General features: G+C 39.3%; 1 protein-coding gene across 1 annotated transcript in view; it reads left to right on the forward strand.

The window, feature by feature from the left end:
* Positions 1–3,211: 3,211 nt before the first annotated feature.
* The window catches only part of FCRL5 (Fc receptor like 5), a 36,818-nt gene continuing 24,871 nt past the window's right edge, over positions 3,212–15,158 (forward strand). Inside the window, exons 1-4 of the mRNA XM_037500788.1 lie at positions 3,212–3,263; positions 12,901–13,134; positions 14,074–14,328; positions 14,619–14,897. Of these exons, the coding sequence (XP_037356685.1) occupies positions 3,212–3,263; positions 12,901–13,134; positions 14,074–14,328; positions 14,619–14,897 (820 nt within the window). The remainder of the gene's footprint in view (positions 3,264–12,900; positions 13,135–14,073; positions 14,329–14,618; positions 14,898–15,158) is intronic.

A 15,158-nucleotide genomic window follows, 5' to 3' on the forward strand; every position in this document is an offset into this window, starting at 1 on the left:
CCACTATACTGTGGTCAAGTAAGCATTATGTCTTTAAAAACAATGCATATGCCTTAATTTGAAACACCCGATTGTTAAAAATGCTAATCATCTGTTTTTTGTTCCAATACCATGCTATTTTTATTATTTTGACTTTGTAGTATAGTTTGAAGTCAGGGAGTATAATATCTCCATTATTCCCTTTTTTTGGTCAGGAGGACTTTGACTATTTGTTTTTTTTGTGACTTCATAGGAATTTTGGCAATATTTGTCAAAGCAATATTTGTTGAAGAATGCCATTGGGATTTTTATTGGCATTGCATTGAAACTGTATATTGCTTTTGGTAGGAATGGTGAACTGTTTGTGTTTACTATCATTTCCCTTGCTCTTGAGGTCAAGGACCAAAAGACATCTCCAAGGCTGATATCATGAAATGCATCATCTACTATTTTCTTCTCTATTTTTCATGATTTTGGATTTATTTCCTAGTCTTTAATCCATTTTGAATTTATTTTTTTGTGCCTGGAGTTAGAGAATGGTACAATTTCATTCTTTTACATGTGACTATCCAGTATTCCCAATATTGTTTGTTGAAGAGATTTTCAATTCTCCATCACATTGTCATCACACGGTCCTTTCTCACAGTTTAGTTGCTCTTACATGTGCTCGTTTATATCTTTGCTTTCAATTCTATTCCATTGATTTGTGTGCCTATTTTTATTCCAGTCTCATATTCTTTTAGTTACAATTTTTTTTATTGTTGTTGTTTATTGAGGTGACTGATTTACAACAGTGTATATGTTCATACCTCTACAAATATAACTTATCACACTGACACTACCAAAAAAACACCAAAAACTTCCCACAATAGTCCATTGAGCCCTGCTTTCCTTTACTATTTATCCCCCCACCCTCCCATGTGGTAACTTCATTTCTACAGTCAAGTTTCTAGGGTTTGTTTTGGTTTGGTTTTGTCAACAATTTTGCTTTGTTTATTGAGTGAAATCATCTGGTATTTGTCTTTCTCCTTTTGATTTAGTAAAATCCCTTCCAGTTCCATCCATGTTGTTGTAGATAACAAGATTTCCTCTTTATTTTATAGCTGAGTAGTATTCCATTGTTTATTTATACACCACATCTTCTTTACCCGCTCCTCTGTTTTGGGGCACTTGGGTTGATTCCATAGCTTGGCTATTGTAAATAGTGCTGCGATGAACATAGGAGAGTAAATATCCCTTTGAATCAGTGTTTTTGTTTTCTTGGAATAGATACCTAGGAGAGAGATTGCTTTATCATATATAGATATAGTTTTAATATTTTGCAAAACCTCTACTGTTTTCCTATAGAGGATGGGCCAGTCTGTATGCCCATCATTAAATATGATGTCAGCTGTAGGTTTTCCATATATAACCTTAATTATATGAAGGTCTTTCCCTTCTTTCTTTCTTTCTTTCTTTCTTTCTTTCTTTCTTTCTTTCTTTCTTTCTTTCTTTCTTTCTTTCTTTCTTTCTTTCTTTCTTTCTTTCTTTCTTTCTTTCTTTCTCTCTCTCTCTCTCTCTCTCTCTCTCTCTCTCTCTCTCTCTCTCTCTCTTCTTTCTTTCTTTCTTCAAGCACTGGGTACAGTCAGAAGCGCGGGAGGGTGAGAGAATTCACCAGAGCCAGAGCGGGGAGCAGAGCAGGCAGAAGGACCGAAGTACACTGCTGAGGGGAGCAGTGGGCGGCAGGAGAGGTCTGCGCGCCATGTGGGACCCTCTTCTGGTGGCCGGGGAGCAGCTGGGGATCGAACCGGTGCTGTAGAGGCTGAGGGCAGCTTCGCAACCCAGCACTCAACTGCTGTGCCACCAGGGAGGCCCATCTTCTATATTTATTTTGTTGAGAGTATTTATCATATTTATTTGTCATATTTATCTATCATGGATCTTGTCAAATGTTTTCTCTGCATCTATTGAGATGATAATATGATACTTATTTTTGCTTTTATTAATGTGGTGAATGAGATTAATTGATGTGCATATGTTTAACTTTACACCCCTGGAATAAATCCTAATTGGTCATGTTATATGATTCTTTCAATGTATTATTAAATTCAGTTTGCTAATAATTTTTTGAGGATGTTTGCATCTGTCTAATTCAGAGATATTAGCCTCCTTTTCTTTTTTGTGTTATCCTTGTCTACTTTTGGTATCGGGGTAACGTTGGCCTCATAAAGTGTTTTTTAGAAGTGTTCCCTCTTTCTCAATTTTTGAAAGAGTTTGAGAGGGATAGGTATTAGTTCATCTTTGAAGGTTTGGTAGAACTCACTCGTGAAACTGTCTTCAAATAAGATTTCTGCTTTTTTTTTTCCCCCTCTCTTTTCCTTGTGGAAACCCCTATGATGTGAATATTGTTTCTCTTGATGTTCTATAAGTCTCTTATGTTGTAATTCTTTTTATTGGTCTTTTGGGTGATTTCCACTACCCTATCTTCCATCCTGCTGATTCTGTCCTCAGCCTCCCCCGAGTCTACTGGTGAGCCCCTCTATTGTATTTTTAATTTCAGCTACTGCATTCTTTGTGTCTATGACTTCTGTTTGGAGCTTTGACATATTTTCTGTCTTTGTTGTAGTTCTCATTTTGTTCATCCATTGTTTTCCTAATTTCCTAATTTTATCAGGCATCATTAAGACTGCTGAGCTGAAAAGTCTTCTGATAGTTTGGTTAATTCTGATGCATTGGAGATTTTTCCCAAGGTTTTATTATGATCCATCAAATGAGAAGATTCATCTGTTTCTTCAATCCATTTAATGCTCTGTGAATATTTCTATGGATTAACTTAGGCTGCTTTCTTTCTCCGTTCTGCTATAATAATCTTATTTTAGAATTGCAGATTAGGGGTGTTTGTCTTGGATGCTGTGTATTCTACTGTTGTATTGGATCCAGCACAGGGTGGTGATACAACACCCTGCCTATATGTGTGGGCTGAATATAGGGGGGTTGTGGAAGTAGCTGTATTAGTTTGCCAAGAGCAAAGGCTTACTCAGTCCTTCAGATGCTTGAGCCAAGGGATGGATCTTCAATCACTGTCTGCTCAAGTCTGATCAAGGAAATCCAACAGTGGCATTCTCCCAGGGGCCCAAACTTCAACTGACTCCCCTTTAGCTACAACCCAGCTCCAATCTCAACAGATTTTGCTGCAGAGATCCAACCCCTCTACCGCCTGAAACTCTGGCACATGCACAGTGGTCTACAGGCTATGGACTTGGACCACAGGCAGGTAGTTCAAGAAGTTTCAGACTATATAGAAGGTAAGCTTTCCAAATGCCTGCCAATCCCAAGTGGAAGAAGGACTGCTGCTTCTAGGAATTGCCAAGCTAGCCACCAACATCCCCAATTGTTGGTAGCTCAGCATCAGCCTAGAGGTTAGTGTTTCTTATGGTATGTAGCACTTGCCTAGCTATGATGCGCTAGTTGCTCAGGGAAGACTCAAAAATCCAGATGGTAAAGAGGGCACCTTTCTGGACAACCACAACAGCTATTCAGTTACCAATATGTCAACTACAGACATGCTAAGTAGTCAGTGTTCTTTGTGGGGGACAGTGAGGCAGGAGTGCAGTGCTCACTGCAGTAGGCTGGGAGAAGAGGGAAAGAACCTAGAGTCTATGTTGTGAGGGAGACACAGGTGTCTTTTGGAACTGCTCAGCTATCCTTCAGCAGCCAGAGGTGTGTTGCTCAACTCCTTCCGGGCTGTCATTGTTCTTTACAGTAGGCAGTGCCCTTGGTGGGCAAGGAAATCAAGGAAGGCCCTGGGAATCCAGCAAGAGAGGGAGGGATGCTTTTGGAGATGCCCAGCTAGCTTCCAGCAATCCCAGATAGGTCAGATGCACACTGCTGAGCCAACAGTTTTCCTTGTAGTAGGCAGAGTTCACCTAACTATAGTGGGTCAGAAGCTGAGGAAGAGTAGGGTGGGTTTTGTAGCTGGTAGAGGTTGGGGATTGGCCCCTTGGAACTAGCTTCCATGCCATGCTGAGGGGGCAGCATCCACCACTCTAGGCAGAGGCAATTTGCAGGTACTCAAAGACCAACAACCACTTCCAGTTTCAGGAAGGGGCATCATTGTCCTCCCTGCCTCTGTGCAGATGCTCCAGAGATGTGTGTCACCCAAATCCAACCCTCTTCTGCCCAATTCTGGTACAACCACTGATGGTGGTAGCAGTGAAATCTACACCTGTGCACTCCGCTATTGCAGTGTTGTGTTTCACACACCCCCCTTCCTGCCCCAACACCACTCCATCAAGACAATAGGCCTTTTGAGCACATGTTTCTAAAGTTGCAGGCATGTGGGTAATCAGGCCTCCTCCTGTGATGGGTTGATAGGAGAAATAATGAGATTTTAAGTTGTTTTCTTAAGGATCTTAGGGAAATATTGTCCTGACTCAACTTTTTTCACCATATTTTCTGGTTGTGTTGCAATTACAAATTTTTGATGATATAGTTTGAAGTCAGGCAAGACTTTATTAATATTTTTTATTTCATGTTTGATTGATTTTTTATTTGAATAATACTATCTTAAATATGTAAAGCTATTTTAGAACATTCCATTGGTACATTTTGCCTTGTGTTTATTATTTGGTGTTATTTATTGAGGTAACATTACATTATAACATAAATAAATGTTAAGTATGAATCATTGAGAATCAACATCTGTATATAACAATGAGTTCACCTCTGAAAAATCTAATTCTGTATTTCATGATGCCATTGTCCTGTTTTTTTCCCAAGTTTATTCATCCTTATCCTTCCTCTCTCTGGAAACTGCTAATTGGTCTTATCATCTAAAAATAGGTTTTCATTTTATTTAGTCCATCCGATTTTTTCTCTATGTATCCAGTATGAGTGAAATCACACCAAGCCATGCCTTTTTTGTCTTTCTCTCACTGGCTTACTTCATTAAACATAATGCCCTTCAAGTCCACCCACAAATGGCAGAATGCCATCTTTTTGTAGGTAAATAGTATCTTATTGTGTATACATATCACATCTTTATCCATTTGTCAGTCCGGAGGTTACTTAGGTTACCAATTCTTGGCTATTGAAAATAGTGATGCCAGGAATAGGGCTGGGGTGCATATAAGTCTTTGATTAATGTTTTATATTTGTCAGGTTAATACTGAGAGTGGGATAAATAGATCATAAGAAATTTCTGGGTATTTTTGAGGTATTTCCACACCACTTTCCATAATGACTGCACCAACTTACATTCCCACAACAGTGTGTAAGGGTTCCCTTCTCTCCACATCCCCTCCAACACTTCTTGTTGCTCATATTTTGGATAATAGCTACTCTCACACGTGTGATGTGACAGCTCATTCTTTTGATTTGCATTTCTGTAATAATAGAGATGAAGAACATCTTTTCATGTACTTACAGACCAATTGTATGTCTTCCTTGGAGATGTGTTTACTTAGATCCTCTGACTATTTTTTGGTTGAGTTTTCTGTTTGTTGTTGAGTTTTATGAGTTCTTTGTATATTTTGACGACTAACCCCTTATCAAACATATGTGAAAATATCTTCCCTTTTCCAGTAAAATGTGTTTTCATGTCAATGTAAGTTTATTTCACTGTGCATTGCATTTTTGTCTGATGTCATCCTATTTTTTAATTTTTGCTTTTGTTTTTCTTATCTTGGAGTCAGGTTGCTGAGCACATCTCCAAGACTGTTGTCAAAAACTGTATACCTGTTTTATTCTATGTATTTTATGATTTCAAGTCTTACATCCAAATCTTAGCCCATTTTGAATCAGTTTTGTATAAGATTTATTTTCTTGCTGATTACAAAACATTTTTTTTCTTGGACTTTTGAGAATTTGATTATAATGTGTCTTAATTTAGACCATTTAATGCTCAGTCTATTTGGGGTTCTACAGGAATCTTGGATGTAGATGTTCATTTCCATCTCCAGGTTTGGGAAGTTTTCTGGCATTTTTTCTTTACGTAATCTTTCTGCCCTCCTTCTTTGCTCCTTCTGGGTCTCTAACAGTATCTGTATTGACTTGTAAATGGTATCCCAAGTGTCATCTAGACTTTCTTCACTCTTTTTCATTAGTTTTTTTCTTTTCACTCCTCTAACTGGATATTTTCCTTTTTTCTTAAGTTTTATTAATTTGTAAGTAGTTTACATAACTACATTATTTTTGCAAACACAATATCACTTCTCCATGTGTGCATATGTCTTGCTCACACTCCGTTAATCTCCAGTGTGAATATGTCCTGTCACCTTCCCTTCCACAGCCCCATTCCCCCTGGTAACCACTATATATATTTTTTTTTAAAGATTCTATTTATTTTTGTGTAGAAAAGCTGTGATGTAGGCCAGAGGTGTCGGGGTGAGAGGATTCACCAGCGATAGAGTGGGGAGCAGAACAGGCAGATCTACTGAAATACACTGCTGAGGGTCTCAGTGGGTGAGACAGGAGAGGTCTGCTGTGCCATGTGGGTCAGCTCCCTGGCTGGGGATTGAACTCAGGCCTTGTTTGTGGGTTGTCTTGGTGATAGCACTGAGACTTAAACTCTAGGCCATTCCACCAGGGAGGCGCACCACTATATGTCAACTGCAGAGTATAGGAGGGTTTTGTTGTTGTGTTTTGCCAGTTTGTTTCCTTTGGTTATTTCTATTCCACAAATGTGAAAAATCATCCAGTAACTGTCTTTCATTTTCTGACTTATATCACTTAATATAATCCCCTCAAAACCCATTCATTTATTCCAAAATATACCATTTTATCTTTTTCAATAGCTCAGTATTATTCCTATGAATATATATTCCATAATTTCTTTATCCAATTATCTGTCTAGGAACATTTACGTTAGTTCCATGGCTTGGTTATTTTGAATAATACTGTTATGAACATAAGAGTGCACAGTTATTTTCATATTAACATTTTCTTATTTTTTTAAAGATTTATTTATTTATGAATACAAGAATTGGGGTACAGGTGAGAGGATTCACCAGAGACAGAGTGGGGAACAGAACAGGTGGACTGACTGAAATACACTGCTGAGGGGAGCAGCGGGCAAGACAGGAGAGGTCTGTCGTACCATGTGAGTATCTCCCTGGCCAGGGATGGAACTCATGCTGCAGTGGCTGTGGATTGCTTCATAGTGCCGCAACTTAGTCCTTTGCCACCAGGGAGGCCCATTTTCATTTTTTTTAGAATAAAATAAGCAATCATTTTATTTTATATATTTTACACCATTGTTCATTTTAAAACAATATTTGCTTTCCCCACCCTTAGGTATAGTCCCCATATAATGTCCTTCACCAATGCTCCCATGCACCATCACCACAGTCTCCTGTGCTCCTCCCTCCCTCCCTTTCATCTGTCTCCCTCCTCCTCCCCTGCAGGATGTCTCTGATTTATAATTGTTTGTTTTTGCTTTGCTGTGTTTTGTACTGTTATTATTTTTTTACACTGATGTCTTATTTGGTTCCCCTATATCATATTTTTGGGTAAGAACTTAGCAGTGATGTTGCTGGATCATATGGCATTTCCATTTTTAACTTTTTACAGAATGTCCATACCACTTTCCATACAGGCGGCACCAAATTCCACCAACAGTGGTTGAGGTTTCCTTTTTCTCCACATCCATCCAATAACATTTGTTAATTCCAGCCTTTTTTTATATAAGCCATTCTCACAGGGGTGAGGTGGTATCTCATTGTGGTTTTGGTTCACATTTCCCTTGTAAAAAGTGATGGTGAGCATTTTTTTTTTTCATTTGTCTGTAGGTCATCTGAACATCTGTTTGGGTCTTTTCCCCATTTTTTTGATTGGGTAGCGTGGGTTTTTGTTATTGAGTCAGATGTGTGCTTTATTTATATTAGAAATCAGCCCCTTTGTTGGACATGTGGTGTACAAACATTTTTCCTGTTGCTAGATTGCCTTTTGCTTTCATGGTAATTTCTTTTGTTGTACAAATGCTTTTTAGTCAAATGTAGGCCCATTTGTTTATTTTTGTTTTGTTTCTCTTGCCATTACAGGGGGTTCCCAAAGGACACCTCTGAGGTTGATGTCCTCGTGTGTATCCCCAATGCTTCATTTTATTTATTTTTATGGCTTTAGGGGTTATATCCAAGTCTTCAATGCATTTTGAATCAACTTTTGTGTATACAGTTAAATAAAGATCCAATTTAATTTATTTGTATGTGTCTGTTCAGGTTACTAGCACCATGTGTTAAAGAGGTTTTCCTTTCTCTACTGTATGGCTGTGGCGCCAATGTCAGCATGAACTGTTCATTATTGTGTGGGTTTATTTCTGGGTTTTCTGGTCTACTCCACTGGCCTGCATTTTAACTGAATTATTTCAAAAGACTTCTCTGTTGATTTTTTTACTCCCGCATGACATATTCTTCTGTTGAAGGTCTTTATTGGAATTTTCAATTCAATCATTGCATTCTTCAGCTCCAAGATTTCTGTTTGGTTCTTTCTCTGTGTTTTCTATTTCTTTGTCAAACTTTTCGTTTTGGTTTTGTGTTTTGTTTTATTTGGTTTTCAGTTGTCTAAGTTCACTTCTAACTCATTGAGTTTCCTTAAAACTATTGATTTTAATTCTTTGTTTATGGATTTCCATTTCTTTAAGTTTAGTTACTGGAGCTTTTACTTTCCCTGGTATTGTCATGTTGGCTGATTCTTCATAATCTGTTATGCAACGCATCGATGCCTGTGTATTTAGAAAAGCGACATTTCTTTCAGTGTTTATACTGGTTTGGGCAGGTATAAACCTTCTCCAGCTGTTCTCTGAACTTACAATACTACCTCTACATTCACAATAGCAGGACTGGAACTGGGCTTAGGACTCTTGCTGGTTCTGCTGTTGACAATACTGCTATCAGGGCCAGGCAGTGTCCTACTCAGGGCCCTACTGGGTCCCTGAGCATGCTCCTGTTAGGCTTCTTAGCTTGTCCCTGGACACAAGGACTTCCCTTGCCCTGCAGTAGAGTGGAACTAGAGCTGAGTAAATGGATTACTTTAGCGACCAGTCAAGTCCATGGCATATGGGCTTGTTACTGGGGTGTCTACAATCATGTCTTTCACTGAGTCCCTGTGCAGGACCCTGAACAGGTGAGACTGTCTTTCACCATGGTAAGGTGGGACTGAAGCTAGGGCACAGACTGCTTCAGCAATAGCAGTCAATTCTGAAGTCAGCTGGCCTCTTACCAGGGCAGGGATGGGTATGGTTCCATCTAGGTTCCTTGGCAGAAGTATCAAGTGGCTGAACCATGAACAAGCAGAGACAGAGTTGAGTCCACAGTAGGATGGGTGCTCTTTCCGTGTGAAACTGGGATCACAGCCAGTGAGTCTGTACCCAAAGTTGTATTTGCCTTTTCATAACAACCTTTCTTGGTATTGGGTTCCACTGGAAATTTGCAGCCCCTCAAATGGATGCCAAAGCTTCCCCTCTTTGTCTGTGTGTGGCTGCCATGGGGGTGGGGTGAAGACTTCCTCCTCTGTCACACTGGTCATGTCACTTCCAGCACATGACATTCTAATTGTGCCCATGAGTGTGCATGTGTCTATTAATTCATAATACAATTTGGTTGGTTTTTACCTACATTGAAAATATTAGACTAAATATATTTATTCACTTGTTCAACATTTTTTAGTAATATTTATGCATAATACTGCATTAGGTGCTGGAAATGATGGGAAGGTCTGGAAGGCAGATTTCTGTACTGAGGAAGCTCAGAGTTGGTATACAAGATCAATGCATAAGAAACAGCTTTGTAACAATGTTCCAGTGAAGTAATTGTTTAGACAAAGTTATCAAGTATAGTGCAAACTGGTAAATGACTGTTAATGATTTTATCAAACAGGGAGAATAGGAGCTAGAAGGGTTAGGGATGGAGCAATCTAAGAAAAAATGTCCCTAACTATTGGAAATTGTATGGTATTTTCCACAGAGAGGCAACACATTTTTGTAGCTTTGAATTACTGAACCGAACATGGAGGGCCAGGCTAGGGAGAGGGTTAGGAGTGTATGCTTAGGGGTCAAGCATGGCAAATCCAAACAAATGGGTTCAAAACCCCCTTCTGCCACCTCCTTAATCAGTTTATGTTCTGTAAAATGGGAGATGATTACAAACTTCTGGGCAAGATTATATGAAATAATACATGTGAATGTCTACAACATCAAACATATTCATTTAATCTATAACAATCCATAGTGACCAAGCTATTTAGGTAATGGCAAACAGTCACTGTTCTCTGAAAACATTTAAGTTTGGATCACTCCCCTTCAGTGCCATATGAACAGAGACGATATTCCTTGCACTCACTGCTAGATTGCTGTTGCTTTGAATTACTGAACCAAATCTGTGCCTCATCTGGAATGTTTAATTAATTTATAAACTTTCCGGTTTTGCCTCCTCTCTGTCCTCAGCACCCATTTTCCAAATGTGTGCCCTTCTATATCTATTTACTGACATTGTTCTTTAACTAGCTTATTATATAATAAATTAATATCCAAAAATATTTGTGGAATATGTTTTATATGCCAAGCACTGTTTTAAGTCCTGGGAATAAATGGTGAACACAAGAGAAGTCTTTACTCTCATGGAACTTCAATTCTAAAGAAGGGAGAGTAAAGAAACAAGCAAATAAAATAATTTCAGATAAATACTTGGAATAAATTAAACATCATCATCTCTTGCTCTTTTAAACAGTCTCTCTACTTCATATATCATCTACCCACCACTAGAGTATGATCTAACTTTCAAATTTTAACATTGTTACTCTTACTTGAAACCTTCCCATGACTTCCCATGGTTTTTATAATAAAATCTGAGCTACTTACTGCCCATGACTTGGGGCTTCGTGTCTCTCTAATCTGATTTTCACTCCCTACACTTCTGTGTTCTTTCTGCCTTAATTACCTTCACCAATATCTCTTGCCACACAAAAACAGCTTCATCTAACTGCCTCCTTTGCTCTTTTACTCGGTTTTCTTAAACATCACTTTCTTATACGTGGTCCACCCACACTCCTCAAGCCACACGCACACACAGACACATATATGTGCATGCACACACACACACAACCTATGCTCTAAGATGGGTAACCCTTCTGCCCTCAAGATGCCTCATGTATATATTTCCTATTGCACTTATGCCTTATAATATAGTTATATTATTTTGTTACATGTTTCTGTTTCTCCAACCAGTCAGCCTCTTGCTAGAAGATACCAATTTTTATTCATCTTGGAAGTCCAAGCACAATTCCTAGTATGCATAGATATTTAATAAGTGATTATTAAATTTTTAAAGTAAATTTTAATAAAAAAATTATATAAGGATGGGAAAAAATAAATGGACAGTCATTACCTTCAAAAAGCCAAAAAAATCTTTGTTCTGTGCACGTCTCTGACTATTTATTTATTCATTTTTTGCAGCTCCTGTCAGTGAACAATTTGGTGAGTTCTTACCATTGCTCTTCAGTGTCTCCAGATAAGATTCTCTCCCTAGTAAATATGAAACATTGCCTGAGGGTCCCCAATGATTCCTGTCTTCTTGATGAGTCCACTGGGGATTTGAAAGTGTCAACTGGTCCATTGGCATCACATGAAGCACCAGGATAGCTTCAAGGTCACCTGGTAACCCACTCTGAAAGAAGGGGTAGGTGCACACACAGCTACTGGCCCTGGCTAGGTAGGTGCTCACTCACTCCTATTGCAAACAGACCTTATTTAACCAGACAGAACATCTTCAATTTATGACAAATGTGCAATCTTGGGATAAGATGCTCACCCTTCAGTAAGCCAGAAAATTCCTTGATAAATGTTCTGTGAGGAAACCTGCAAGAATATTGCATTCTCTACAGATGCAAGAGTAAAATGCTCCAGGAAATGTGTGGAGAGAAGAAAATTCAACTAGCCTTAAAAGGGAGGAAATGAACAAAAGGGGGATATTGTGGGAGAAAACATTATTGCATCGACTTTTTCTGTTTTTTTTTAAGATTTATTTATTTATTTATACAAGTACTGGGTACAGTCAGAAGCGTGGAAGGGCGAGAGAATTCACCAGAGCCAGAGTGGGGAGCAGAACAGTCAGATTGACAAAGTACACTGCTGAGGGGAGCAGCGGGCGGCAAAAGAGGTCTGCGCGCCATGTGGGACCCTCACCCGGTGGCCGGGGATCGAACTGGCACTGCAGAGGCTGCGGGCAGCTTCGCAACCCAGTGCTCAACCTCTGCGCCACTGGGGAGGCCCCTGCATCGACATTTTTTTAGTTCTCATTCTTGATGCCATTCCTCTGGGTCAGTGGGTTTTGCGTATTTGAGGAGACCTGAATGACAAGAACTTTCCTGAAACACTCTCTTTGTCCAAAATCAGCTGTCCTAGGCTGTCATTCTTGCCTGGGTCACCTCTGGATTCCAGCAAATGACTTGTGCATTCTTTGCTCTGCTACAATTAACTATGATGGTATTTTTCTGGGTACTTGAATCCTCATCTATAAAACAAAGATGTCAGACAAGTTAAACTCTCAAACTTTTCTCAGTACCAATATTTATTTTATTTTACTCTATAATTTTTAACTTATAGAGAAAGTGCAAAATTACAATTTTAATGACTCCTTAGGAAGTCCTTGAATTTATGATTATGATAAAGTATCAGGGGTGGAGGGTAACTTTCTCTAGGACCCAATTCTATAGGCTAACTAGCCATCTTTTCTCATGGCCAGTTAGCAGTCAATCTCCCCAGTAGTGTTCTCTTGAAATCACTTGCTTATTGCCATCCTCTGAATAATATCTCATTGTGTGAGGCAGGCACTTTGGCTCACATGCAGCCTTGAGAGAGCTTGGAAGTTTTCTTAGGGATTCTCCAAAGCCAGGTCCTCTGTCTGTCCTATTGCAGGCAACTCTGCTCAAACTCTTTTCTCTTCTCTTTAGCAAATGCTCCTGTGATTTCTCTCCATCCTCCGTGGACCACTGCCTTCAAAAGAGAGTTGGTGACTCTGACTTGCAATGGATTTCGCTCACCACGGGAAACAACATGGTATTTTGAGGGTCATATATTAGGCAACACCTCACGAAATAGCCGTAAGGTCAATGAATCTGGAGAGTACAGATGCCAGACCCAGGACTCACCCCCAAGTAAACCTGTGCATTTGGTCTTTTCTACAGGTGAGAAAGAAGTTAAAAAAGAAACATTGAAAAACATTGGAATCATCCTCAGATTGCAATTAACTGTAAATTACCCAGAACCTACCCTACATTTACTGAATCAAAATTTATAGAAAAAAGATCCAGGGATTTTTATTTATTCAAACTGCTCAGGGAAAAGACAATTTCAGAAGCAATTAATTTGATTAGTTTTTGTATCTATTGATAGTTTTAAGTCTATAAAATTTACTTGAAATCTTAGAATAAGAAGAAGCATAGGGGCTTTTTATATTGCTAGATTGATGAGAGAGGGATTTCCTTTTTTATCCCGAAGCTACCTGGTTTGAATTTGAAACAATTCTTTCCTAGCTATAATGATCTTTAATATAGTGAATAAAGAAGCAGAATTACAGCAAGAAGCAAATTAAATGCTTATCCTTTTTGACCTGAAAATTCTCTCTTCAGAATTTACCTGCTGAAACAATCATAGATATATACCTCCAGAATGAAGAAACTTAAATGGTCAAAAAAAGAAAACACATTAAATAAATTAATTATTGCTTTGAAGGCAAACTTTGTGACCATCAAAAACTGATTCAGTAATAATAGTGATGACAGAGAAAAGTGTGCATAACATGGCAATTGAGAAGCAAGTTATCAGATACATAAATATCATTTTTATTGCAGAGAAAGAAATAAATACACATGAACTCTCACATGAAGAACAAGGAAAATGTCAAAACCTGTGTGGTGGGATGAAAGGAGATTTGTACTTATATGTCTGCTTCCCAGACTTTCTCAAGGCACTTGTGTTTATTTTAAAATCAGGAAAAAAAAAGAATAATTGTTTTAAGAATCCTTTTTCCAGGTCCCCATTCCTATAAAATCTATTTGGAATAACATTGGAACGAAGGGACAATCCATGGGAGGAAGCAAACCCCTGGCTTGTGTCTCCCACAGCTAGCCTGATCCTGCAGGCACCGCTGGCTGTGTTCGAAGGCGACTCCGTGGTTCTGAGATGCCGAGGAAAGGCGGAATTCACCCTAAGATCTGTGCAACTGTACAAGAATGATAAACTTCTGGCAGACCTTGGCAGTACCTCTGACTTCCACATTGAGCAAGCAAGTCTGAAGGATAATGGTGTGTACAAATGCACTGCAATTAAGGAAGATTGTTGGTCAGTTTCTTCAAATGCAGCCAGAATCCAAGTCCAAGGTAAAGTCCCCACTACTTGCTAAAGGCATTAGTCGAAAGGAGGGTCCCTGAGGTTTTAGAGAAAGAAAAGGGGGTTCTAGAATACTATTGAACTTCAGGTCATATTCCTGCAAGGAACAGAGAGAGGGCAGCAGTGGGTTTTTGGACAGAAGGATGTTAGGAAGCAAAAGAAAGGGATGCTAACATCTCTGCTTCTGTTTGTTCTGTTTGCTGCACGAAGGATGTGTGAATTTTCTATAGTGCAGTTCCAAGCCTCACTGCTCAGGGGCTGTTGTGATCCTTCTCTCTAGAGTTGTTTCCAAAACCTAAGCTGACAGCCAGCAACTCCCGACCCACTGCGGGGAGTCCAGTGAAGCTGACCTGCAACACCCAGCTTGCTCCACAGAGGTCATATGTTCAGCTCCAGTTCCGTTTCCTCAGTGAAAGCCTAGCCCTGACGACATGGAACAGCTCCCCAGAAGTACAAATCACCTTGTTGAAAGAAGATTCGGCGTTTTACTTCTGCCAGGCACAGAGAGTGACTTCCCATTTCTTGAAAGATAGTCCAAAATTGTACATATATGTGAGGGGTAAGTTCCAAAGGGGTCTGAGAACTGGGACTGGGCAGGGTAGGGTCAGGCAGAACTGCTCATCGCTTGGGTCACTGGTCTGTGTGGAAAGGGCTTCTCATATTTTTGGAAATGGGAAATGTTCATGAGAAGAACCCTCAATTCTGTGGGCATCTTAGAAGAGCTTAGACCAGAAAGGTCCAAGGAAAGAGAGGAGTTAATTTTTTCTTTCAATGCCATAACAAAGACCCATCTCTTTGTTTGCCATCTGAAGGTTCTTTC

This window comes from Talpa occidentalis, unplaced genomic scaffold, assembly GCF_014898055.3.
Source record: "Talpa occidentalis isolate TD23 unplaced genomic scaffold, MPIMG_talOcc4v2.1 talOcc4.9, whole genome shotgun sequence".
NCBI lineage: Eukaryota > Metazoa > Chordata > Mammalia > Eulipotyphla > Talpidae > Talpa > Talpa occidentalis.